This window comes from Geotrypetes seraphini, chromosome 6, assembly GCF_902459505.1.
Source record: "Geotrypetes seraphini chromosome 6, aGeoSer1.1, whole genome shotgun sequence".
NCBI lineage: Eukaryota > Metazoa > Chordata > Amphibia > Gymnophiona > Dermophiidae > Geotrypetes > Geotrypetes seraphini.
In genome coordinates this window covers 69,032,039-69,058,286 of record NC_047089.1, presented here as the reverse complement: position 1 = coordinate 69,058,286, position 26,248 = coordinate 69,032,039, and the positions used below count along the sequence as shown (strand labels likewise).

Sequence of the window (26,248 nt, the reverse complement as noted above, 5' to 3'; positions counted from 1 at the left end):
AGGCTGGAGGAAGGCTAATACCACAGAGATCGGAGTCGAGAAAGGCTTCTCCTTTATCTTAATGCACCAGTGCTGGAAAGTTTTCAATACTTTAGCATAAGCAGCGATCATCGTAGGCTTTTTGAATCTGAGCAAAGTAGCAATGATTACCTCTGAGTATTCCTTGTGCACTAATGCCATGCACTCAAGAGCCATGCAGTAAGAACGCAATCCGGATCTTCTATGATCACTGGTGCTTGAGAAAGAAGGTCCAGCTGTACTCATAATCCAAGATTTGCACCTGTCTGAAGATGCACTAGATCAGCATGCCATGGCCTGTGTGGTCAATCTGGAGCCAAGAGAGTGACTGCTCCCTGATGGCTTGTAATCCTGTGGAGAATCTGACCTAGCATGAGCCATGGAGGAAACACATACAAGAGCACGCTCTTTGGCCACGACCAGACCAGAGTGTCCAGACCCACGTTTCCAGATTCCTTCCTTCTTGTTTCTTGATGTCACCATCAGATCAAATGTTGGGCGACCCCAGCAACAAACAATAGCCTGAAGACTGCTACACACAGCATCCACTTGCCTAGGTCCAGTGTCTGTCTGCTTAGGAAATCGACTTGGACATTGTCCACTCCCACTACATGTGCTGCTGAAAGAGCCTGTAAACGAGCCAGTAAACGAGCTTCCAGACTCAGCTATGCACTCTTGGAGCCTCCCTGGTGACCGGCATACGCCACTGCTGTAGCACTGTCCAAGAAAACACGAACCGCTTTCCCTCTAGACTCTACAGCCTCTACAACATCAGTTAAATGGCTTGAAGTTCTAATCTGTTGATCAACTACTTCCTTTGGGAAGTTGACCAACGCCCCTGAATCGGATGTCCATTGCAGTGAGCTCTCCAGCAGAACAGAGACTTAAACCAGAAGGTATGGTCATGATGATTGCCCTATGCATCATCTTTCTTTTTTTTTTCACTCATTTCCTCTATGAGAAGGAAATTTCTTCAAATTTAGACTGATCCTAAGGCAGAGCAAAGCTCATACACAGGGCGGGGTTTTAGGACCACTAGATACATCTACAAGAAAGATCACCAGGATAAGAACCTAATCTTTCTTTCCAGTACAATGTGTCTAGTGGTCTTGAATGTTAGGGACATACCAAAGCAGTCCCCAGAGTTTAGGGTGGGCCCACTGAACCAGCCTTTAAGATGGTGGCCCCGAAAGTTGCGTCCTTCCCAGCTACTACATCTGCCCTTTAGAACTTTAGAAACATAGAAACATAGAAGATGACGGCAGAAAAGGGCTACAGCCCATCAAGTCTGCCCACTCTGCTTACCCAACCCCCTGTCTATGCCCTTGTGAAGGTATGTAGGGGTAGACCATGTAGCTGCTCTACAAATCTCCTCAGGCGAGACAGCTCTTGTCTCCGTCCATAAGGCAGCAACTCCTCTAATGGAGTGTGCTTTCAATGTGATTGGTGGTTGTTTACCACAGCCCATATATACAAAGGAAATGGCCATTTTAACCCATCTGGAAATTGAGGTTTTAGACACCAGCCTCCCTTTCTTGGCATGACTTGTGAGAACAAAAGGGTGATCCAAAAAGTGAAACTCATTGGTAGCTTCAAGGTACCAAAGAAGCACCCACTTGACATCCAGCAAATGCAACGCTTTATCCTTTTACTTAGGCCTGTAGAGCGAAAAGCAGGCAAATTGATCACCTGATTGACATGGAAGGCCAAGACTACCTTCAGTAAGAAAGGCAGGTCTGTGCATAAGGAGAGCCCAACTTCAGCGAACCTAAGGAATGGCTCAGTGCAGGAAAAAGCTTGCAACTCAGAAACGCATCTTGCCGACATAATCACCACCAGGAACACTTTCTTGACTGTAAGATCTAATAGGGGAGCCTCACGTAAGGGCTCATATGGAGCAGTACTGAGACTTTGTAACACAAAGTTAAGATTACAGGAAGGGAAAGAGGAATGAAGGGTGCAACCCTAGAGCCTCTTAAAAGAACTGGGCAACATCTGGGAGAGAGGCCAAGGAGCCACTTTTCCCTCGAGCTTGGAAACAGGAAAGACCTGCTACCTGCACTTTCAAAAAACCTACTGACAGCCCCTTCTAAAGTCCCTCCTGCAAAAAGTCCAGGACTACTGAAATTGGAGCTCGCCAGTGCTCTTCATCCTTTACTCCACACCAACACTGAAAGGATTTCCAGGCCTTATTATAGGCTGCCACAGTGGATGGCTTCTTTGCTCTGAGCAATGTGGTAATGACCATGTCTAAATAGACCTTGTTCAAGAGGCATGCCGTATGCCCAAAGAGTTCTGGATTCTCGAAAGGAACCAGTCCTTGAAAGAGAAGATCCACTTGAAATGGCCAATTGTTTTGGCCAATCAGTGACTTCCCTAGACTCCTCCCTAAGGAAGTCCCTGATTGGCCGAGGTGCCCCGGCCCCTCCAAGGGGAGGAGCCTGAGGCGCCCCAGCCAATCAGTGCCTTAGGCCTCTCCCCGTGCTTCAGATGATGCGCCAGGGTGGGGCCTAAGGCCACTATTGGGCTGTGGTGGGGCAGGAGAGTAGGAGTAGGAGGAGTTTGCTCCTACTCCCGAAGATAATTGCCAATGCGTAGGAGCAGGAGGAGGGTCTGAGCACCCCTCCTGCTCCCGAAGATGTTGGGGGAGCTTTGCCCAAGGAGCAAAAGGGACCGGGCACCCCTCCTGCTCCCAACAATTTTACAGGTACCGGGGTGGATGGGTGGGCCAGGCCCAACCAGGACCGGGCGGGGGGTGGGAGTGAATTGGGTCGCTGTCCAATTTGCATGCATTTCACCTCATTTGCATGCAAGGATTCCAAGCGGATCGCAGGAGTGGTAAGTGAATTAGGCTGGATGGAAATTTGATAGTAAAGTGGTCGCAAACCGATTGGTACACGATCGATTTGCTTAGTGAATCTGTCCCAAAATTATGTTAGTCCTTCCTCCCCACATTATCTGAAGTCTAACCCTTTCTCATTTCCCTTACAAGCAGACATAACTTAGTACTAAGGTAGCTTACTGGAGCAGATAGCAATTCCTTTCCTGCATGAGGTCAGGGGAATTCACTTATCTAAGCATGCTGCTCTCCTATGGATAAGGATATGCTATTGTAGTCTGGGAGAGGAAGTAGACTGGCAACAAGCTCTCCAGTGCACAAATGCTAATTCTGTCCTTACTTGGCCAATCACAGTCAGAAGTCTCAAACAAAAAAAAAAAGTAAGTTTCAAACTGCATCAGAAAAGCAGTCTCTTCAAAATTCTAAATTTCAACAAGCAATGAGAACTAAACATAAAACAGGAATCAGAAAAATATGATGTCTTACTGTAGTTTGCAGGCACAAGTTCAGGATTCCTAGGTGCTTTCAGCTTAAATGACACATCCCCAATATTAACAGTTTCACCTGAAAGAAAAAGAATGTTGTTATACCTTGCACCTCGCTACAGGTATAGCTGTCTCAAAAGAGCAGAGAAGGAACCAATGTTACAATATTGCTAAATCTAAAAACCATGCATCACAAATAGCAAATTAATTCAGTTCACAAACAGTGGATTCAGCAATTTAGACTTACTAACACTCTTTTCAATCCATTGTGTTTTAGTGCCATAGAATCAAATAATACTTCTAATAAATTTATTAGTAATCACTTTTCTAATTAACTTCCCCTGTGCTAAGGTGGAAAAAAGCCTCAGATAAGGAGCATATACACCATCCGGTGTTGGTATACAACTCGATTCTGTAACTGATACCCTGGAATGCTTGGCAGGATTGGCAGCTGTTTTTAAGGTGGCCACTGACTTGTTTGGGTTTTTTTAAAATTATTTATACAATTTTATAATATTTACCAAGCATAAAAATCTTGTACAGAAAAGTGCGATCAAAAACCAAATTAAACTTATTTTCCAAAATCGAAAAACACATCAAACTTAGAAATGTACGAATACATAAAATAGACTCATTTGATCACACACTAGTCCTCTATAACTGGAACCAAGATTTAAAGAGTAGAGCAAAATTAATCAAAGAATATTCCAGAGTGAGCAAACCACTCTGAGCTGTCTCCAATGGCAAGCCCTCCAACACACTGGCCTCCGGAGACGAGAGGGCTACCTCTTCGGGTGCTCTCTGGTCCCATGGAGAGCTGGCTGCTTGAGGCAGAGTAACGTTGAGCCCTAAGGTTTTCACCATCGCACTACTCTCCGGCGGTGTCCCAAGCAGGCTAGCCCCCGACGCTTCCTGCTCCTGTTGCAGACGCCGAAGCAATTCATCAATCGCTAACGGAGGGGCAGTCGGTCGTCGGGAGGCTCCACCGACGTTCCTGCCCAGTCTCTTCGGCATTTTTTTGTGCAGGTATGTTTGAGAATCAACGGCGTCCTCACCACAGTAAACATACAGTGGCCATCTTGGATCCCCTGACATTTATTTTCTCCTCGGCCACTGACTTGTACACTGGTTACAGAATGTCTACAGAGGATTCGGATAGGTATCTTGATGGATTTCAATTGTCAGAACCATGACCCTTTACCCTGCTAAAGAGATGGTCCGGAGCAAGCAGGGAAAAGCCTGCATCAGCTGGGGTTCTTTTTTAACTGACGCAGCTGTTTTGCATGAGTTGTATGAGCACAACAGCCATTTAAAAAAAAAAAAAAAGAAGACAACCCCTGATCGCCCCCAGAGCCGTCCAACCCCTGGTCCCCCCTCCTGCTGATCCCTCCAACACCAAAAAAACACCTGTTGTCTAGTGGGCTGGCCCCAAGAGCCCCTCCCCAACACCCTGTACTTTTTGGTGGAAAAGTTCAGCAGGAAGGTTGCCCACTCCCTTATGCCTCAGGCCCTCCTCTTCAAATTGGCAGCCTGCTTCTGCCCAGTGCATCCTGAGATATACTAGGAAGGGCCTAATACCATAGGCACTGGGAGGGGCCTACGGTATTAGGGCCCCCCAGTGCATCCCAGAATGCATTGGGCAGGGGGTGGTCCGCCATTTTGAAGAGGCAGACAGGAGGGAAGAAGCATCCCTCCTGCTGAACTTTTCTACCAAAAGGTATGGGGCGTCAGTGGGCAGAGTCCTGGCTTATATGGCAGTGTGGGGAGAGGGTCTTGGAGCTGGCCCACTAGACCACCAGGTGGTTTTATTGGTGTTGGGGGGGCTTAGCAGAGGGGGCACGGAGGATTTGAACAGCTCTGGGTGGGAGGGAAGGATCAGGGGTCTCTTTTTTTTTAATGGGTAAGCAGGAGGGGATTTTTTTGCAGGTCTGAGCTGTCATATAGCCTTACTTTCCTGTCAGTTCCTGAGCCAATCAGCGCTCAGACACTGACAAGTAAGGCTAAGACAACTCAGACTCTGCTGTTAAATTTTGCATGGGAAACAACATGTTTCCTTGCTGTGCATTACACGGCATGCTCATTATAATACTAATGAGTTCCTTGTAATGCATTAGCATAGGATTCTCGGTGGTTGCTATGACGATTGGTAGCAGCCACGGAGAACCCTTTTGTGCATCAGGATGAAGCTTTCCGTGCCAATAAGAGTGCTTTAATGACTCTTACTGCCACAGAAAGCTTTTGAGCATCGGGGCCTTAGTCAATTATTATTTTTGGATGTTGACTATAAGATTCTGACCAAAGTTTTAGCCACTAGATAAAGGCATTTTTTACTATATTTGATACATGAAGACCAGTCTTGCTTTATCTGAGATCACCATACCTCGATAATGTGAGTATAAAGAGTATAAAATTTGATGTGGAATGCTGAACTAGTGAATCAGCCGAAAATAATCCTAGCATTAGATGCAGAAAGGTCTTTCCTAGAGTATTTTGGTCCTTTAGGTTTAGAGTTCTTGAAAAAGTAGGCTTAGGTGGGGAGATACCTTTATGTTTAAATAATTTTTATTGATGACTGCACATAAATGCACAATAAACACTACACACATTACAACCTTTGCCATCAGATTTTGTCATTATACAAAAATAAAACAAACAAAAACACACACATACCCACCCCTGCCCCTCTCATCCATCTTATCCCAACTACATTAGGCTTGAAAGGAACCCTGTACAACAATAGAAATCAGCCCCAAACAATAACCATCCAGATCCAACAATCTCAAACCATGCCCCTCAACCTGAACCTTCTATTCTATTCCCCCTCCTCTCCCAATCCCTCCCTACAGCAAGAACCCTATCTCGATAGGCTGATGTATAATCCTACGCATAAATCCTATGATACAATTCCAATATTGTCTAATACAAGGACACAGCTAAAAGGCATTTCACACATAAATCAGTAGCTATTCCCCCCACTATAATAGAATTTACATGGGTATAATAACTCCGCAGTAGCACTCGATAATAACATTCACGCAACCAAGTACAGTGTGTCAAGGCAGGGATACCCCTAATATTAGCATGGCTATCCCACTGTGACAGATCAAAATCTAAGTTATCCCCCCAATGGTGGCTATAGCCACTAAGATCTTTATGGGACAACAGTCCTCCCAATATTTTATATAGGCCCAATACGCAATAAACATCCTCCCCCTCCAGGGCAAATAGATTACTTAGGGCATCTCCCATATGGGTACCCAAAAATGATTTGTCTAAAGATGCCCAATACTACCGTAATTGACAATAGGCAAATCTATTGCCCCACCTACAATCCACTTGTTCCTGAAGGACTTCAAAGGGCAAGAACTCTCCATTCTCCAATAGGACATGTTCCAACTGTGCTAACCCCTGCTGCGCCCAGTCCCTAAAAACTTTATTCTGCATACCCGGCCGGAAGGAGACGTTCCCACACAATGGCAGCAGATCAGTTAGCTTTGGATCTCCGCCCAACAACTGAACCAACCAAGTCCAAGCTCCCTGCAGCGGCTTTAAAAGGACACTATCCTGCAAGCGTAGGGGTGTGTTTTTATGAGCCTGATGCAACAGAGAGTAGAAGTGATAAGTGGCATAATATGCCCTCTCGAAAGACATGGGCTTATACTGTGAAGAGACAGGATCCAATCCCCGATATGACGCAAGAAATGGGCATTGTTATACAACTGGATATCAGGTAATACCAGTTCCCCCAACTTCCACCCCCCTTCAATGTACTCAGCTTTACTTTTGGTTTCTTGCCAGACCAGCAAAATCCCATAAAACTTCATTCCAAGACTCGAATATCTTGAGCCATTAATTTTAGGGGATGGCCTATAGAACATACATTATGACAAACAGTAATTATTTGCAAGCAGAATATCAAAAATAATATATAGCCACTAAAAGATATTCATATAATAAATCCCCCTACCTTTTCTTAGAGAAGATCTTTGAAGCAGCAGCTCAACTTTCAAACAAATTCCCCTGATGCAGCATGATTGCGAAACGGGGCCTGTCGGGAATTTCACGATTATCTCCTGTGCAAATGCTAGATTGATTGAAACAGCACTGGGTGATTTTTTTCACTGCACTGCAGTGATCTTGCCCATACCAAAGGACAGAAAGACACCATTAAAGAAAAGTGCAGGTTTTTCATTTAAAAGAATTTTGGAAATATGTTTTTGTGATATTAGGTTTATTGAACTGAGTTTTTCTTAGACCAAGGATGTATTTCCTATGACAATTTTGCAGTTGAAATAGTGGTTCCCTGAGTTTTTCTCTTGGAACACTGAGGTCTTTTCTCCGTATTTTTTTGATACCTGCTAAATTAAAGTCTCTGGTAGGGAGATTTATTATATGAATATCTTTTAGTGGCTATAGAACATACAATCATTTAGGCAGCACCATCAAGGAAATCAGCAACATTCTCCATCCTTCTTGGTCCACTGATGTAAAAGAGAGATATATGTGAACCGAGTCGAGCTCCACTGGGAGATGACCCGGTATATAAACCATTAGATTAGATTAGATATTAAGCACTTACAGCATCTTCGTATCCATCGCCAACTGAATCCCTAAATATTTAAAAGACCCCCCCAGCTGCCCATTTAAGGGGAAACCCTATTCCCCAGAGCAAAGCAAAGTACAAAGATAGTTTATATTCTTTTGGCAGAAAACACCATACAGCATTTGTACTGCCTAGTAAAGTAAAGATTTCTTCCCATCTTGCTCTCTTTTATTCATTACTCCTACCAGTCATTGCAGCAGTTCAAGGGGGTGTTGTCAGGAGAGACTGGGCATTTCTCCTGCTGGGGTGGTTAGGAGGGATCATGGCAGGAGAGATTAGGCATCTCTCCTGCCGCAATTGTTACCAGTGTGAGGAAAACGGGTTGCCTGGGCTTCTGGTCTAAGTCAAAACGTATAAATTCTGTCTGACAACCTGTCAAACCTTTTTGGTTATGGCTGCCAGACGACTAAGTCTAGGTCTGCCCACCTACCGCCCTATCCACTCCTCCAAAAAAGCACAGTTACTTACCGTAACAGGTGTTATCCAGGGACAGCAGGCATATATTCTCACATGTGGGTGACGTCATCTACGGAGCCCCGATACGGAAGTATTTTCAAGCAAACTTGATTGAAGATTTAAGTTTGCTCTGCTGCTCCACGCATGTGTGCCTTCCTGCTCCACTAGGGGGTGCATCCCCTCGTGGTCTCCAGTTCACTTAACTAGCAAAGAAGCCAACCTCGGGGAGGTGGGCGGGTTGTGAGAATATATGCCTGCTGTCCCTGGATAACACTTGTTACGGTAAGTAACTGCTTTATCCCAGGACAAGCAGGCATGATATTCTCACATGTGGGTGACCTCCAAGCTAACTGAAAAGGGATGGAGGGAAGTTGGCAATTTAAGCAAATAGATTTCGTAAAACCGATTGGCTGAACCGGCCATCGTTCCTGGACAGTGAGTCCAGACAGTAGTGGGAGGTGAAGGTATGAACCGAAGACCACGTGGCAGCCTTGCAGATTTCCTCAATAGGTGTGGACCTGAGGAATGCTACGGAGGCTGCCATCGCTTGGACCTTGTGTCCCGTTACTCGACCATGCAGCGTGAGACCAGCCTGAGCGTAGCAAAAGGAGATGCAATCGGCCAACCAGTTGGACAAGGTGCGTTTGGAAATTGGGTGACCTAACCGGTTTGGGTCGAAGGACAAAAACAGTTGTGGGACTTTCCGGTGTGACTGAGTGCGTTGGAGGTAAAAGGCCAACGCTCTCTTGCAGTCAAGAGTGTGGAGCGCCACTTCTCCGGGGTGAGAGTGGGGCTTGGGAAAAAACACGGGCAAGACAATGGACTGATTGAGATGAAAATCAGACACTACTTTAGGCAAGAACTTTGAATGGATGCGGAGGACCACCTTGTCGTGATGGAATACCGTGAAGGGTGGGTCCGCTACCAGAGCTTGTAACTCACTAACCCGCCGGGCGGAAGTGAGCGCGAGCAGGAAAATCACCTTCCAAGTGAGGAATTTTGGATGGCATTTGTCTAGGGGCTCAAATGGAGGTTTCATTAGTTGAGCCAGAACCACGTTAAGGTCCCAAACCACCGGGGGAGGTTTGAGAGGAGGGTGGACGTTCAGAAGACCCTTCATGAAGCGAGAGACTAAGGGATGGAGCGAGAGGGCTTTCCCTTCCAGGGGCTGATGAATGGCCGCAATCGCACTGAGGTGTACTCGAATGGAGTTGGTCTTTAGGCCGGAATGAGATAATTGAAGTAAATAGTCAAGGACCAGAGGGACGGGGACCGACACCGGGTCCTGGCTGAGGGAGGAGCACCAGGTTGAGAATCTGGTCCACTTTTGGGAGTAGCAGGTTCTCGTCGAGGTCTTTCTAGAGGCCTCCAATATCTCCTTGACTGATTGAGACACGGGGAGAGCAGTCAGGGGGAGAGAAACCAAGCATTCAGATGAAGAGATTGAAGATTGGGATGTAACAGCGAACCCTGACCCTGTGATAGTAGAGAGGGAAACAGAGGCAGAGGCAGTGGATCTTTGACACTGAGTTGAAGTAGAAGGGAAAACCACGACTGGCGTGGCCAGCGAGGGGCAATCAGGATCAGGGTGGCTTGTACTGCTTTCAGGTGGACAAGCGTCCGCGTATCAGAGGAAACGGCGGGAACGCGTACAGGAACCTTCCCTCCCAGACGAGGAGGAAGGCGTCGGCCTCGAGCCGGTCCGGGGAGTACATCCGGGAGCAGAAGAGAAGCAGCTTGTGGTTGTGGGGGGATGCGAATAGATCTATTTGAGGCGTCCCCCACTTTTCGAACACCTGTCGTAGGATTTGAGAGTGCAGTGACCACTCGTGTGGCTGGAGGAGGCGGCTGAGTCTGTCCGCCAGACAGTTTTGTTCTCCTTGTATGTACACCGCTCGAAGGAAGGTGTTGTTGGAGATTGCCCATTTCCAGAGGCGCATGGCTTCCCGGCAAAGGGGCCAAGACCCTGTTCCCCCTTGTTTGTTTATGTAGTACATTGCTACCTGGTTGTCGGTTCGGATGAGAACCACTCGGTCGTGGAGCAGATGTTGGAAAGCTACAGTTGCGAGATAGATGGCCCGAAGCTCTAGCACGTTGATGTGGCAGCGACGGTCTTCTGCTGACCACATCCCTTGAGTGCGTAGGCCGTCTAGATGGGCTCCCCAAGCGTACTCCGACGAGTCCGTGGTGAGTATCTTGCTGTGGGATGGGGTGAGGAAGAGCAAACCTTTGGAAAGATTTGAAGAGTCGGCCCACCAGCGGAGCGATTGTTGCAAAGAAGGCGTCACTGTCACGGGGCGGTCGATCGGGTCCCGGTCTTGACGCCATTGAGAGGCCAGGGTCCATTGAGGAATTCTCAGATGGAGGCGGGCGAAGGGTGTGACGTGGACGGTGGAGGCCATGTGGCCCAGAAGAGTCATCATCTGCCGAGCTGATACCGAGGTCAGCAAGGAAAACCTTCGACTCAGACTTACTAACGCCTCTAGACGCGGAGGGGGGAGGAAGGAACGGAGGCGAACCGTGTCCAGCGTGGCCCCGATGAACTGTAGGGACTGGGAGGGGCGTAGTTGGGATTTTGGGAAGTTTATCTCGAACCCCAGACTTTGTAGGTAGGTAATAGTCTGTTGGGTCGCTGAGATAACCGCTTCCCTGGACGGGGCTTTGATCAGCCAGTCGTCCAGGTAGGGGAATACCTGGAGGCCCTGGGAGCGTAAGGTTGCTGCGACCACCACGAGGCACTTGGTGAAGACCCGAGGTGACGATGCTAGGCCGAAGGGGAGGACACGGTATTGTAGGTGCCAGTCCCCTACCTGAAAACGCAAGAACTTGCGGTGAGCGGGGTGCACTGGGACATGTGTGTACGCCTCCTTCAGATCGAGGGAGCAGAGCCAGTCGCCCTCGTCGATCAGGGGGTAGAGGGTCGGTAGGGAAAGCATCCGAAATTTTTCCCGTACCAGAAATTTGTTGAGGCGTCTCAAGTCTAGTATTGGGCGTAGGTCTCCCGTTTTTTTCGGTACCAGGAAGTAACGGGAGTAGAAGCCCTTCCCCCGTTGGTCGGGGGGAACCTCCTCCACTGCTCTCAGACGAAGCAGGTCTCGAGCTTCGGAGAGGAGTAGGGGTAGCTGCGTCCGGTTGGGAGGGCAATTCCTTGGGGGGTTGTCCGGAGGAATGGCCCGAAAGTTGAGAGAGTATCCTGATGAGATCACGCCAAGGACCCATGCGTCCGACGTGACTTGTTCCCAGCGAGGGTAAAAGGCTTTGAGGCGACCCCCGATGGGAAGGAGGCCTGGGACTATGGCGGAGGGGGCCCGCCCCCTTCCGCGTATCCCATCAAAAGGACGGGGATGGTTTGGTAGTCGCAGGCGGTTGGGACTTGGGTAGAGCCCGATGGTGGGCCTGCGGGCGCCTGGGTGGAGGCCGCGAGAAGGCAGGAGTGGATTTTTGTGGGTATCGGCGCGGAGGGGCCCTGAACGGCCTGGACGCGGTCGGTTTAGGCTTTTGCCGGACGAGGGAGGCGAACGAGCGTTCGTGTTCGGAGAGGCGTTTTGTAGCTGCCTCGATAGTGTCATCGAACAGTTCTTTTCCCACGCAGGGGAGGTTAGCTAACCGGTCCTGCAAGTTGGGGTCCATGTCGACCAGACGCAGCCAAGCTAGTTGGCGCATGGCGATAGCAAAGGCTGCCTCTCTGGAGGAGAGTTCGAAGCCATCGTAGGCCGCGTGGAATAGATGGAGGCGCAGGTTGGAGAGGGACTCTAAAAGCAGGCCAAACGCTCCTTGCCGGGAGGCCGGTAGGTCAGTCTCAAAGGCTCTCAGTAGTCCAATGAGGTGTTTGAGGTAGGATGTGAAGGTGAAAGTGTAGCTTTGCACCCTAGAGGCCATCATTGCATTTTGATATAGTCTCCTGCCGAACTTGTCCAGGGTTCGGCCTTCTCGGCCTGGGGGGACCGCAGCTGAGACCCGGGATGGGTGAGCCTTTTTCAAGGAGGATTCTACTAGCAGCGACTGGTGGGAGAGCTGTGGTTGTTCGAATCCCGGGTAGGGTACTGTGCGGTACTTGGCCTCCAATTTGGAGGGTACGGCTGTGACCATGTAGGGGGTCTCCAGGTTCCTGAAGAAGGCCTGTTGGAGTACCGGGTTAGGTGGTAAGCGAAGGGACTCTCTGGGTAGTGATGGCATATCCAGTTCCGCTAGGTACTCCTTAGAGTATCTGGAGTCGGACTGGAGGTCTAAGTCCAAAGCGTGGCCCATGTCCTGGACAAAGCGAGTGAAGGATGGGCGGGATGTTCCCGGGGCCCCGTGCGGGGTCGGTGAACGAGACCTCCATCGGGTGGAGAAGGATGGGGAGGCTTCCCTCGAGTATCGAGGTTCCTGCTCCGATCCACGCTCCGAGACCGGGGAAGCACTGTGAGAGTGTTCCGGGGTCGTCGATCTTCGGCGTCTCGAGGAGCCCCTCGGAGACGATGCCGAGGTTCGGGGTACCGATCGATGTCGAATCGGTGACCTCGACCCGGACTCCCCCGGAGAATACCTGCAACCTCGGGTCGGGGTCCCGGTCCGAGGGGGAGTTCGGAGGATGCGCGGGTTGGAGAGTGATAACTCAGCCACCCTTAGTGGTCCCGTACGAGGTGTAGGAGAACGGCCTTCTTGGAGGTACGGCGGTTCGAGGTTTCTGTCGTTTTAGCACGAAGTTTTGCCCCGCGGCGGTCTGCGGAGGGAGAGCGTCTCGGGCGCCTCGGCGAGGAGTCTGAGGAGGATGGGATGCGGCGAAGCTTGTGCCCTTTTCCCCGAGGTTGCTCGATGCGAGGCTCAGGCTGGTCTAGCACCTGCGGGGTCGAGGTCGAGGCCGATTGTAACTGGGCCATTGCAGCGGACAGCTCCGACAAGATCATCGCTCGGAGTAGGTTCTGGAAGACGGGCACAGACAGCATCGAAGGCATGTCCACTGCCTCGGTGCACTCCACCGGGGGCGACCTCGTATCAGAGTATTCCCGTGTGGTGGAGGCACGGCCCGAAGGCTTGGAGGGCTTAGCCGGGGCTGTAAGCATGGGGCTTTCGCCATGCGTCGACGGTGTCCCCGAGGCTGGCTTCTTCGATGTTACGGAACCTGAAGAAGGAAGAGGGGACTTACCCGGGGCCGAGGCTTTCTGGTGTCCCGAGGGCTTCGGATTCGGGTCTCGGGGCGATGCCGAGGTATTCGGGGCCGAGGTCAAGGCCGGGGCCGAGGCCGGGGCCGACCTCGAGGCCGAGGTAGAGGGTTGGTCCGGGGCGAAAAGGTCTGCCATGCGGGCTTTTCTTCGACGGAGGGCCCGGTTCTGGAAAGTAGCGCACTGGGGGCAGGAGTCGGTTGGATAAGCCGCCCCCAGGCAGAGGATGCACCGGCGATGCGGGTCTGTGATGGAAAGAAGCCGCTCACACCGGGTGCACTTTTTAAAGCCGGTCAAAGGCCGGGACATAGAATCGAAAGTAGCCGCGGCTCGAGTAGCCACGTGGCCACGGGGACCCGGAAGCCTCCGGGTCGTCAAAAACGAAGCAGGAATCAAGTTGAAAAGTAAAGAATTCGCGCACAGCGACTTAATCGAGAAAAAACAAGAAAAAATCGCGGTGCTAGAAGGCAGTTGGGGCAGAGCCTGAAAAACACGACTTCTAGGCTCAGCGGAAAATTTTGAACTGGAGACCACGAGGGGATGCACCCCCTAGTGGAGCAGGAAGGCATGCATGCGTGGAGCAGCAGAGCAAACTTAAATCTTCAATCAAGTTTGCTTGAAAATGCTTCCGCATCGGGGCTCCGTAGATGACGTCATCCACATGTGAGAATATCATGCCTGCTTGTCCTGGGATAACGCCCCTTTTTGCTCCAGGCATACAGAGGCAGGGTAAAGGCCTAAGCTGGTTTTAGATACGTCTAAAACCAGCTTTGATTATTGGTACTTGGACGATGTGTCTTTTTGATCATCCAAGTATCGACTTAGGCCACTTTTTGAACTTTTTATTATTATTATTATGAGCTCTTTGGTGTGCAGTGTGCACACAGGAAGGGCTCCAAGCACTGAGCAACTGTAGTTAACCTTCCTTTGCACTATGCTCTTTGAATAGGCTCAGCTGGAAAGTAAAGTCAATGCTGTGAATTAGAGAATGACACGGTGGCGGTTTACCCGCAGTCACCGCGTTTAGCCGCGGGTAACCCGCCGAAACGGGGAACGAAAAATAGCAGTCGCTGCGGGGATGGGGACAAGGCCATTCACCGCCCCGTGGAGTGGTGAATGGACTTGTCCCCGCAGTGAGGCATGAAGGATCGCGCAGTCCCCGCAGCCACCACCCGCCTGCCCAATCAATCCTAGTGTTTAGCCAGCTCTCTCCCTTCTCCTCACCTTAGTTTGTAGGCTTTCTTTTTCGGCGACCCACACACTATCAAAGAGCCGCGCACCCGCTGCTGCTCAGTTTCGATCTTCTGCTCTAACGCAACCAGAAACAGGAAGTTGCAGCAGAGCAGAAGATTGAACACTGAGCAGCCGCGCGTGCGCAGCTCTTTGGAAAAGCGTGCAGGTCGCCGAAAAAGAAAACCTACAAACTAAGGTGAGGAGAAGGGAGAGAGCTGGCTAAACAGTAGGATCGATTGGGCAGGTGGGTGGTGGCTGCGGGGACTGTGCGATCGCTCGTGTTCCCGGCTCAAACTGGAAGGAGGGAGTGAAAGGGAAAAGGATTCTGGGCCAAGGGGATGAAGACGGAAAGAAAAACCCATAGCAGGAAAGAAAGGGAAGGACAGGCAGGTGAGCCAGATGCTAGAAGCAGGGGGGAGGAAAGAAAGAGGGAGAAGGGAAGGTACCTCTTCCATACCAGTGTGTGTGGCTAAGGGAGGGAGAAGGTACCTAAGAGAAATGAAGTAGGTCCGAGAAATAGATTCGCTACAGGCTAAGGTGGGAGATAGGGCAGGGAGGAAAGCTTACAACTTGGTGTTCTTGCTTGCTTCGGGTCTTCCTCGCTGCCGGGTCCTGCCTACTTTCTGTTTCCATGAAGGCAGGACCCAGCAGCGAGGAAGGCCCGAAGCAAGGAAGAGCTCCAAGTTGTAAGCTTACCTCCGTCGCTGACCTTACTCCTGCCTTAGCCTGTAGTGAATCCGCCGACCGAGGCGGGGGGGGGGGGAGAAGTGATGGGGGGAGAGAAATGCTGTTACTGCTGCACCCATTTAGGGGGGAGAGAAATGCTGCTGCTGCACCCAATGGGGGGCAGGGGGGAGGAAGACCAGGGAAAGGAGAGGAGAGGAAAGAGATGCCAAGACCATAGGAGGGAGGGAAAAGAAAGGAGATACCAGACTATGGAGGGAGGGAAGGAGACAGATGCCAGACCAGGGGAAAGGAAGGAAGGAGGGAGGGAGAGAAAAGAAGGAGTGGAGATGCAAGATAATGGAGGGGGTAGGGGAGAGGAGTGAGATGCCAGGGCATGGGGGAGGGGAGGGAAGGGAAACTAAGGAGACAAATGCCAGACCAGAGGAAAGAAAGGTGCCAGAGCAAGGAAGCAGAGGGAGACATAGGAGAGGAGAGAGATTCCAGGGCATGAGGGGAGGGATGGGAAGAGAAATGCTGCTGCAACATCCAATTGGGGAGGGGAGGAGAGGAAGAGAAGTTCTGCTGCAGCACACAATTGGGGAGAGAGAGGGGAGAAGGAAGACCAGGGAAGGGAGAGGAGAGGAAAGAGATGCCAAGACCATAGGAGGGAGGGAAAGGAAAGGAGCTACCAGACCATGGAGGGGGGAGAGATGTCAGGGCATATGGGGGGAGGGGGAGGAGACAGATGCCAGACCAGGTGAAAGGAAGGAAGGAGAGAAAGGAAGGAGAAGAGATGCCAGATAATGGAGTGGAAGGGGGAGATGGAAGGAGAGGAGAGAGATGCCAGGGCATGGGGGAGAGAAGGGGATAGAGGTGCCAGAGCATAGGGGAAGTGGTGGAGACAAAAAAAAATGGAGAGGGGGGTGAAGCTGAAATGGAGAGAAAGGGCACAGGAGTACAAAGGCACAAAGTACAAAGGTCACAGAGTACAAAGGAGAGAAAGGGCAAAGGATATACAGTTTATTGGGACATAGAAAGAGGGAAGATGCCATATGGAACAGAGAGAGGGTGGACAGTGGATGCAAGGGGGAGAGAGAGAGAGGGCAGAGGCTGGGTGGAAGGGGCAAAGAGAGAGGACAGATGTTGCATGGAAGGAAGCGAGGACAAACGCTGAATAGAAAGAAGAGAGTGAAAAGAAGATGATTAAAGCAGAAACGACAAAAGGTGGAAAAAAAAATTTGTTGTTGCTTTATGTAGAATCAAGTAGTATTGTAACTGTATTGATTAAAGTTTATCAATAGAAAATGGAAATAAGGCAGTTTTTTGGGGACTAAACTCCTTTCCTCAGGTCAGGACAGGATACCATAACAGCAGTATACTGTACTGTCTTGAAGAAAGATTTGGCCTCTGAAAGCTAATTACTACTAATTGAAAAATGGATTAGTCCAATAAAATGGTATTTTCTTATTTCTCTCTTCCCTGTTTTATTTATATTTGTTAATTTGTAAAGTGGTGATTGTTATGTAGCAGTTTTTTCAAATTTATATCTACTGTCTTTATATTTTGCACAGTATTAGGGTACGTGTCACTGTTTCTGTGGTGTTGCATTGTATGCAGAGTCTGGTTTATTGGCGTTTCAGTTTAACTTTTGTCTACATATTTCTATTTTTAGTTTGTGATTATTCCATATTAGGCGAGGGTGTATCTCTGTTCTGTGTGTATGAAAAGGACATGGCTTTCTGTTAGCAATGACTGTGCAGGATCTGGCTTGTTTAATTTTACAATGCATGTGTTGGTGTTCTAGTGCTCACTGCAGTGTTTAAGATGCTGCCTTTTTCTAGGTGCACCCTTGTTGTGTAACTCATGGATTATTTCTAAAAATAACTTTTTTTATATAGAGGAGGGGGTTATTAAAAAATGATCAGCATTGGCTGTCATATATACTAGGTACGCCACTGGATTTAATGACCCAATGCTAACTTTACTGTTGATGTAGTGTCGTGTCCCCCCCCACACACACATACTATAATGAATTAAATTAAAGCTGTATTAACATCAAACAGCTTTCAAATGACATTATAAGCAAATAAAAATAAAATATTTTTAATACATTGCTAATTATTACCTGCATTTTTACCTAAACTGTTTTGCCTAGCTCTCACTTTGATTTTTATCTGCTACTTTTTTATTTTGCTGTAGTGCGATCACACAGGTCTCCTTCAAATTATGTAGAAGAGGTTTGGAAGTGGGGATCGCATCTATTTCATATCCTCAGTGAGACCTCAGGAAGGAATATAGTGATCAAAATATTATTAGAGGTGCTGTAGAGATGTTTCTTGTATGACTGGATGAGCTATATTTATCTTTTTTTTTTAGTTGTTTAAATTCATGCAGAAATAAATGGCTAGATTGAACCTAATGATTTCATTAACGCATTTCCCTTTTTTAAACCTCTATACCAGCGGTCTGAAACACGGGGCACATTCGGCCCCCTAGGGACTATTTTGCGGTCCGCGATCTGTCCTTGCCTAAAGCAGGGGTCCCCAATCTGCTTCCCTTCCACACTGCCCTCCCCCAAGCCACCGCAATCAGGGAACAGGTCAGCGCCCGAGGTCTTAGCTCTCCCTACATATCTTCCCCAGCTCGGAGCCAACCAATTCTCGCCACCCGACGTTCAATTCTAATGTTGGGGAGGAAGTTCTGGGCCAGACAATTGCTGCCTGGCTGGCCAGGAAGTTCCTCCCTGATGTTAGAATTGACGTCAGGTGGCGTGAATTGGTTGGCCCGCGCTGGGGAAGATATGCAGGGAGAGTTAAGACCTCGGCACTGGCCTGTTCCCCGATTGTGGCGGCGGCAGCTTGTTCCCCGATTGCGGCGGTGGCGGCCTGTTCCCCAATGGTGGTGGCTTGGGGGAGGGCAGGGAGAAGTAAAGAAAGAAAGGGGGGGACAGAGAGACAGAAAGAAAGAAGGGAAACGGGACACAGACAGAAACGGGCATGGAGAGAGAAAGGGCGGGCATGGAGAAAGAAAAAAAGAAAGAAAGGGGGCACGGAGAGAGAGAGAAAGACAGACATATAGAAAGAATGGGGGCATGGATAGAGAGAGAAAGAAAGAAGGGGGCAGGGTGAAAGAAATAAAAAGTTGGGGGAGGGAAGGCGACAGATGCCAGACCAGGGGAAAGGAAGGAAGGAGGGATGGAGAGAAAGGAAAGAAAGAGATGCAGTCCATGGAAATAGGGACAGAAGAAGAGAGAAATAGAAGGGAAGGTAAGACATGGAAACAGATTTTAAAAAGAAAGCAGAAAAATTGAATATTAAGTTAATGCCAAAGATGGATGCAAGGCAGAAAGTGAAGACGGAGAGAAAAATAGTCAAAGGACAAGAAGACCCTGGAAACATAGTTAAATGCATAGAAAAATAAAGTCGATGCACAAAAGGGAGAAAGAAAGTCCAACGTAGTCTGCAGTAAACAACAGCAACCAGAAAACAACGAACAGACTGCAGATAATGTACAAGATGCAGGCGTTGTTTATTAGTAAATGCAGTAACATATACAACCTTATAGGCCAACCAAGGGACCCGACACGGTCCATGTTTCGGACAACACGCCTTCCTCAGGGGTCCATGGTGGTTAAGGTATAAAGCAAACTGCATAAAAGATAACAAACACACGCCAATCACGATCAAATGGCATTGTGTAAGACTTGTTTGACCCCATTTGATCGTGATTGGCATGTGTTTGTTATATATGTTACTGCATATATATGTGTGTTTGTTGTATATGTTACTGCATTTACTAATAAACAACGCCTGCATCTTGTACATTATCTGCAGTCTATTGTTTTCAGAAAAATAAAGTCACCAGACAACAAAGGTAGGGAAAATGATTTTATTTTCAATATAGTGATTGAAATGTGTCAGTTTTGAGAAAGGAAAAATATTAAACTTTAAATATGAGGGCTGCAGAAAAAATAGGGTACTTGGAGGGCCGCAGAAAAAATAATTAATGACAATTTTGCATAAGGTAAAACTCTTTATAGTTTATAAATCTTTCCTTTAACTGGTAAAGGAAAGATTTATAAACTATAAAGAGTTTTACCTCATGCAAAGTTGTAATTTCTTTAATAAGACATTAACTATTTTTTCTGTGGCCCTCCAAGTACCTACAAATCCAAAATGTGGCCTCGCAAAGGGTTTGAGTTTGAGACCACTGCTCTATACCATTTGAAAGAGGGCGAATATCTAATTATTCACTTCTAGAATTGGATACTTCTTAAATTTAGTAAAAATATTCTGGCACAAGTGTCAAACCTTAAAAAAGGAAGCAATAGTGAACATTGGAAAAGAATAATTAATAAAAATAGTACACATTTAGGGCTCCTTTTACAAAGGTGCGCTAGTGTTTTTAGTGCACACACCGGATTAGCGTATGCTATCTGAAAAACTACCGCCTGCTTAAGAGGCAGTAGCGGCTACATGCGCGGCAATTTAGCGCACGCTATTCCGCGCATTAAGGTGCTAACGCATCTTTGTAAAAGGAGCCCTTAATTTTCCCCACCATCAAATTTCCCTGTCTTGCCCACCCCACCCAGCTACTTTTTCATGCCACCCGGCTGGAAAAAATTTCTGGGGAGAACACTGCATGGGTATGGTATATGGACACAGGGGGGGGGGCAATGGCAGATACATAGGGGAGATATTAGAAATGGGGAAAATAGGAGCACAGAAGCGAGATGGTTTGTGGGGATGGGACAGGGACCGAGCTTGCAGGCTCCAGTGGCTTGCACAAATTACATTGTAACATGCCATGAAAATAAGAGGGAGGAAGGTTGATAGATAGGCCACGCGAGAGGAGCTGAAGGGTGGTAGAAAGGAACAGATGGTAAAGGAGGGAGGGAAGGGTGGTGGTGGAAAGGAATACGACAGACATTGAAGGAGGGTGGAGAGGAACAGACCCTGAAGGGAAATGTGGAAGACAGAGTGGGAAGAAGACAGATGCCAGACTATAGGGGAGCGGAGTGAAGAAGATGGGTGCTAGACCAATTGGGGAGGGTGAAGGGAGAGGCACAGTAACAGCAAATGGAAGACAGAGAGAAGACACACAGTGGATGGAAGGAATTGAATGAGAAGATGTGGAAAGCAGAAACCAGACAACAAAGGTAGAAAAAAAATTATATTTATTTATTTATTTATTTTTTGCTTTAGGATAAAGTAGTATATTAGTTGTGTTGATAAAAATTTATAAACAAAGCCCTGCCAGCTGAACATCTCTTTCTCTAGTTCAGCAGCAGGAACTTTGATTTATAAGAAAGGAATAAGCTAAATATTACAGTACTAAGGCTTATATGGATGCAGCGGGGACGGTGACGGGGCGGTGAATGGGATGGCGGTGACGGGGCGGTGAAAGGGATGGCGGTGACGAGGCGGTGAAGGGAACGGCAGTGACGGGGACAGATTTTTTCCCCGTGTCATTCTCTACTGTGAATCTATAATTAAGGTTGCATGTTTTATAGTAGCAATGAATTAAGAACAGGCACTTTCTTGTGCATTATTACACCATTCAATTATTCATAAAAGAAATGGCTCACATATAACTGTCAATACACCTATTCCACTAAGGACTACCACCCTACAGCTACTGCAAAAAGCAGCTCATCTCAACATGCTTTGTCTGTACTAGAGAATGACACGGTGAGCGATCCACGCGGGGAGCCACGGTCTGCTGCGGTTTGCCCGCAGGCTATGGAGACTTTCCAGCCGAATCGCCGCAGACACGGGAACAAAACTTTTCACCGCCCGCAAGAACGGTGAAAAGATTTGTCCCCGCAGGCAAATTTACCGTGCCTGATCCTTTGTTTCCTCCGGCAGCCTTGCTGTCTCCTCCATTCCAGCTCTCCATCGCCGCGTTGCTGCATTGACTCCGCACCCTTTTAATATGCTGGCTCCTGATTAGTCACCTCTTCCTGCTCAAGCAGTGAGGGGATTACTACCACACATGATTTGAAAACCCCATTTAATGGGTTGTAGTGGCGCCGCAAAAGCGATTGGGATTTTGGAAAGGAGCTGCGAGGACTGGAGTCGCTGCTGCCTGCTTGGACCGGAGTCACTGCAGACTTGGAGCTGAAACTTCGTTTTAGAACTCTTTGTAAGAGGTAAGGTCCTTCTGCTTGCCTGCCCAGGGTTCCCAAGGGGAGAGGGGGTTCGGTTCGGTTCGGTTGAGCTGCTCTTGCAGCACGGAGCTTTTTTTTTTTTTTTTTTAAATCTGCTAGTTTAAATCTGCTGGTACAGGTTGTGTTTTGTTTTTGTATAGTTAAGTAAGTTGTAAAGTTGTAAAGAATGTTTCCTTTATATGTTAATAAATAAGTATATAAAATCATACCTGTTTGAGGCTTTTATGGATGCTGCGGTGACGGGGCAGTGAATGGGATGGCAGTGGCAGTGACGGGGCGGTGAAAGGGATGGCAGTGGCAGTGACGGGGCGGTGAAAGGGATGGCGGTGACGGGGCACTGCAGAGGATGGTGGGACGGTGCAGTGACGGGGAAAGATTTTTCTCCCGTGTCATTCTCTAGTCTGTACTCCTCTCCTCCAACACTTGAGGTTGTGGGTGTTTGTTTGTTTTAGAAATTATTCCATCAAAATTGTTACATGACCTTTTGAGTCGTTCGTTGTATCCCTTTCCCGACCTACTGATGCTATAAGATTAAAAGAGGAGGATGATAAACTGTTTTGAGACATATCTTAGTAACAGCAAGGTCCCAGAGAGATCAGACCCACAAAGCCTCTTTCTTAACTCCTTCCATTCCCTCTGCCACTCAGTGCTAAGATTAATAAATATATAAAGCTCCTTGGGAAGATCTGTTCATCTTTAACCTCCTCTTCCAACCCCTCAACAACTACAGCTGTATCTTAGTCTCCTGCCCCCGTGGTCGTATATTCCCTCACGCTGGAGGAAGGGGGTTACCTGATGCCGTGCATTGCAGCCTGACCTGCCGCACACGATCCCGACCCTGGTACAGCCCGACCCGCCTCTGCACCAGCTGCCGTAGGAGACTCCGGAGCCGCCTGTGCGCCGTGCCAGGTAACCCTGCACCCACCAACACCATCAAAGATTGCATGATGGCAAGCAGATGAGAGCGGCAGCGGTCATCACGCAGAAACAGGACGCCGGCGGAAGAACCTCTGTCGCGCACGGTCCGAGCGGAAACGTCTTCCCTCGACGCACCGCTCCCACAGCAACCAGGGTTCCGCCGAGTGTTTTGAACTTAAAGAAAGGTCGCCAAAAATGATAAGTTGATTTCTCCTTTTGCACCCATTTTAGATTCTTCGTGTTTATTATTAGCCTGAGCGCTGTATTCAGTAAGCCGTATCCGTATGCATCTGTTCAGTTAATAGAACCTTGAAAAACAAACTGTGGAAATACCAGTTACAGCAAAAAGTCAAAAGAACTTTATGATTATAAGATCAGCTTTATTAGATAAGATTAAAGCTTCCCATATGCAAGGCTCATTGATGATTGGCTAATGGCCGTTGGATAGTTCACTGAGTTCATTTGTATTTAATTTATATTGTTGTTGATGATATGTTTGATGTTATTTAATAAGTAATGTGTGCAGTAATCCTTTGTACTGTTATACTATCACTCGTGTTCTCCAAAAACAGTACTTCACAGCATGTTTACTTATTATAGCTTTTTACTTATTCATTGATCTTCAGAAGTGCCAGTATTAGCAATTGATTTGAGTGGACAAATACTATGTGGCACTAGCCTCCTCATCAGACCATTGTGTTTTATATAAAGTGCTTTAGTGCATTAGTGCTTCAATACTTCAGTAAATAAATAATTAATCTTTCAACATCTTTTTTTCTTTTTCCGAGTTTTCCCTTTGTCAGTAATTATCGGGAAGGGACCTGTCATTCCCAACATGTTTCGCCTGAAGGCTGTATCAAGAAAATTCCCCCCTTCTACTTTAGCTCCACACCATCCCGATCATTGGAAATTTTGTGACAATGATCGGGATGGCGTGGAGCTAAAGTAGAAGGGGGGACTTTTTTCTTGATACAGCCTTCATGCGAAACATGTTGGAATGACAGGTCCCTTCCTGATAATTACTGACAAAGGGAAAACTCGGAAAAAGAAAAAAAGGTAAGTTGAAAGATTATTTATTTACTGAAGTATTGAAGCACTAAAGCACTTTCTATAAAACACAACGGTCTGATGAGGAGGTTAGTGCCACATAGTATTTGGCCACTCAAATCAATTGCTAATACTGGCACTTCTGAAGATCAATGAATAAGTAAAAAGCTATAAGTAAACATGCTGTGAATTACTGTTTTTGGAGAACACGGGTGATGTTATTTAATGTAATTTGATAATATGGATTGTATGTAGCATGATTTAAAAAAAGATATTTACAATAAAGAAATGTATTAAAAAATTAATGAGGGTAATTTATGTATACAATTAATAGAATGAACAACCGAGTGCACACATAGCCTTAAAAAGAAAGCAACCGCGGTGTGGGATCCACAGGGATTCTCGTAACTCCCGTGGACCTCTCAGGACTCCATGGATTCTACATTTAACTCCTCACAAATCCCGCTCACCCCATGCATCCTCATTTTACCCCCCTCCCGCGAACCCCACGGATCCCACAGGTCGGTTGCTGTGCCCACAAAAAGAGGGGGAAGATGAGGATCCACGGAGTCAGCGGGATCCATGAGCTCAGTGAGAGTTAAAACAAGGATCCCTGCAGACCATTTTAATGCCGTATTCTTTAGATCCACGGGATCCTCGTTTTACCTCCTTCCTTGATAGGTGTTTATATTTAGCAGAAGTGCTTCTCTCGGATACTTGATACAATAAGATGATTTTTGGCTGCTGAATATCGGACACTTTGGCACATATATCTTCCTTGGGAAAGGAAGCCCACCTTAGTTCCAGGATTGAGCAACAGGGAGTAAAGTAACCAACCTAGGGTTACCATGGCTCCAGGAAAAGGAGGATGGATAGAGAAATCCAAATTTTACTTCCATTGCTTAATCTGCTCTCCTTACTTCCATTTGCGTTTAATGAAAATAAAACTCAAATGTCTCAATCCATCCTCCTTTTTCTGGAGCCATATGGTAACCCTAAACCAACCCCCACACTTTTTCATTTTTTTAACAGCAGTAATATCATTTCCAAGCAAACAATGAGGAAGCATTATATTATTATTTTTATTTATTCACTTACCCCCTCCCCCCACACTTTTTTTTTCAAGCTGCGCTAGAGATTTTTAGTGGGGGCCAGTACGGTAAATGCTTCAATGCTCATAGAATTCCTTTGAGCATCGGAGCACCTACCTTGCCAGCCCATGCTAAAAACCTCTAGCACAGCTTGGTAAAAGAGAGGGTTATTTTAATATATCATTAATCATTCTAAACATTTTTATAAATACAAATACATTTATTAGAATACCAACAAAAATATTTTAATCCCACTCATCAATCTGATCAACCCAAAAACAACATTATAATTAGGGTTAACAGACATTCGGGAAACCCTGGACATGTCCTCTCTTTAGAGGACAATCCAGTTGCAAAGATTTCCAAAACCCGACAGTTCAGTTTTGGAAGTTCCTGAGCTCGGGGCCGTGTCTGGAGGCCCTCTGTGCATGCGCAGATGTTGACATGATGATGTCATATGCATGCCCGTATGTGCATGATGTCATTACTTTGACATCCATGGATACGCAGAGGCCCTCCAGACCTCAGGGAAGAAGCAAGGAGGTTCATGTGGTGGTGGGGCTGGAGGCAGAATGGGGCAGAGCTAGGTGTCCTCTTTTTTTTTTTTTTTTTAGAGGAAATCTGACAACCCTAAATTGAGTGCACTGCTGTTAATGCAATAGGTGTATCTTTAGGACCTTCCAGAAATCCACAATCTGAATATAGTTCATCCCAAAGAAAGCAAGCTGCCACTACTGTGGAGGAACAGTTTTCAAGGTCAAACCACTGCATCAATGATCTTCAAGAAATCAAAACAATCAGACTCTTGGAAACAAAACACAGCAGGACTCAGTGATAAGTAGATGAGATCCAGGGTCAAAGAAAGGAAACCCAATCTAGCTCATCTCCTGAGGACCCTCAAAGGTACTCACCCTTAATCTGAGTATCCCAAGGTAGACCTCTTAAATCCTGGGTGCAGCCACCTCCTCTTAGAAAGGGAAATGACAGGGGGTACCTGAGACCCAAGAATGTGTCCAGGGAAGTGTCTCTAAAGAAGGGGAATCCAGGGAAAGAAAGGGAGCTAAATAGCTGCGATCCAAATGAAGAGAAGGAAGAAATATGTTGGGAATCCTTGGAGGAAGAGGAGGACTCTGTTATGGAGGCAGGGGGAAATGGGGGTCCTGAAGAGAGAATGGAAGTGGATGCCTGACCTCTAGGTATACCAAGGATGGAGTGAGGAGATCATGGGGAGGTGAGTCTGGTGTAGATTCTGAGGATGATGATTTTCTCACTTATTCCTAATTTGGGGGGAGGGTGCTAAAGGAAGAAAAGTATGTGGGACTTTCCAGAAGCTCTGGTTATTTAGGACTTTAATAGCTCAGAGTGAATTCCCAGTGCAATTTGCATATTATTCATCTGGGAACTTCTTTGCATATTTTTGGACTAGCTCTATTTTAACAGACTGCTCAAGTCAAGAGTCTGGTGGACAAGGGGTAGTGGGACCTCCTGGCTTTGCGGACATCCCGGCCTGTGGAGTGCCAGGAAAAACTCTCAGGAATTTATTACATTTTTTCTACTGTAAGGCCTAAGGTGGAAGGAG

At 47.4% G+C, this 26,248-nt stretch overlaps 1 protein-coding gene across 1 annotated transcript in view; it reads right to left on the bottom strand.

Annotated features, from left to right (window-relative positions):
- VWA8 (von Willebrand factor A domain containing 8) overlaps nt 1-22,783 on the bottom strand; it is a 428,432-nt gene extending 405,649 nt beyond the window's left edge. Inside the window, exons 1-2 of the mRNA XM_033948297.1 lie at nt 22,406-22,783; nt 3,344-3,421 (exon numbers count right to left, since the gene is read on the bottom strand). Coding sequence (XP_033804188.1) covers nt 3,344-3,421; nt 22,406-22,559 — 232 coding nt within the window. The 5' untranslated portion in view covers nt 22,560-22,783. The remainder of the gene's footprint in view (nt 1-3,343; nt 3,422-22,405) is intronic.
- Nucleotides 22,784-26,248: the final 3,465 nt, after the last annotated feature.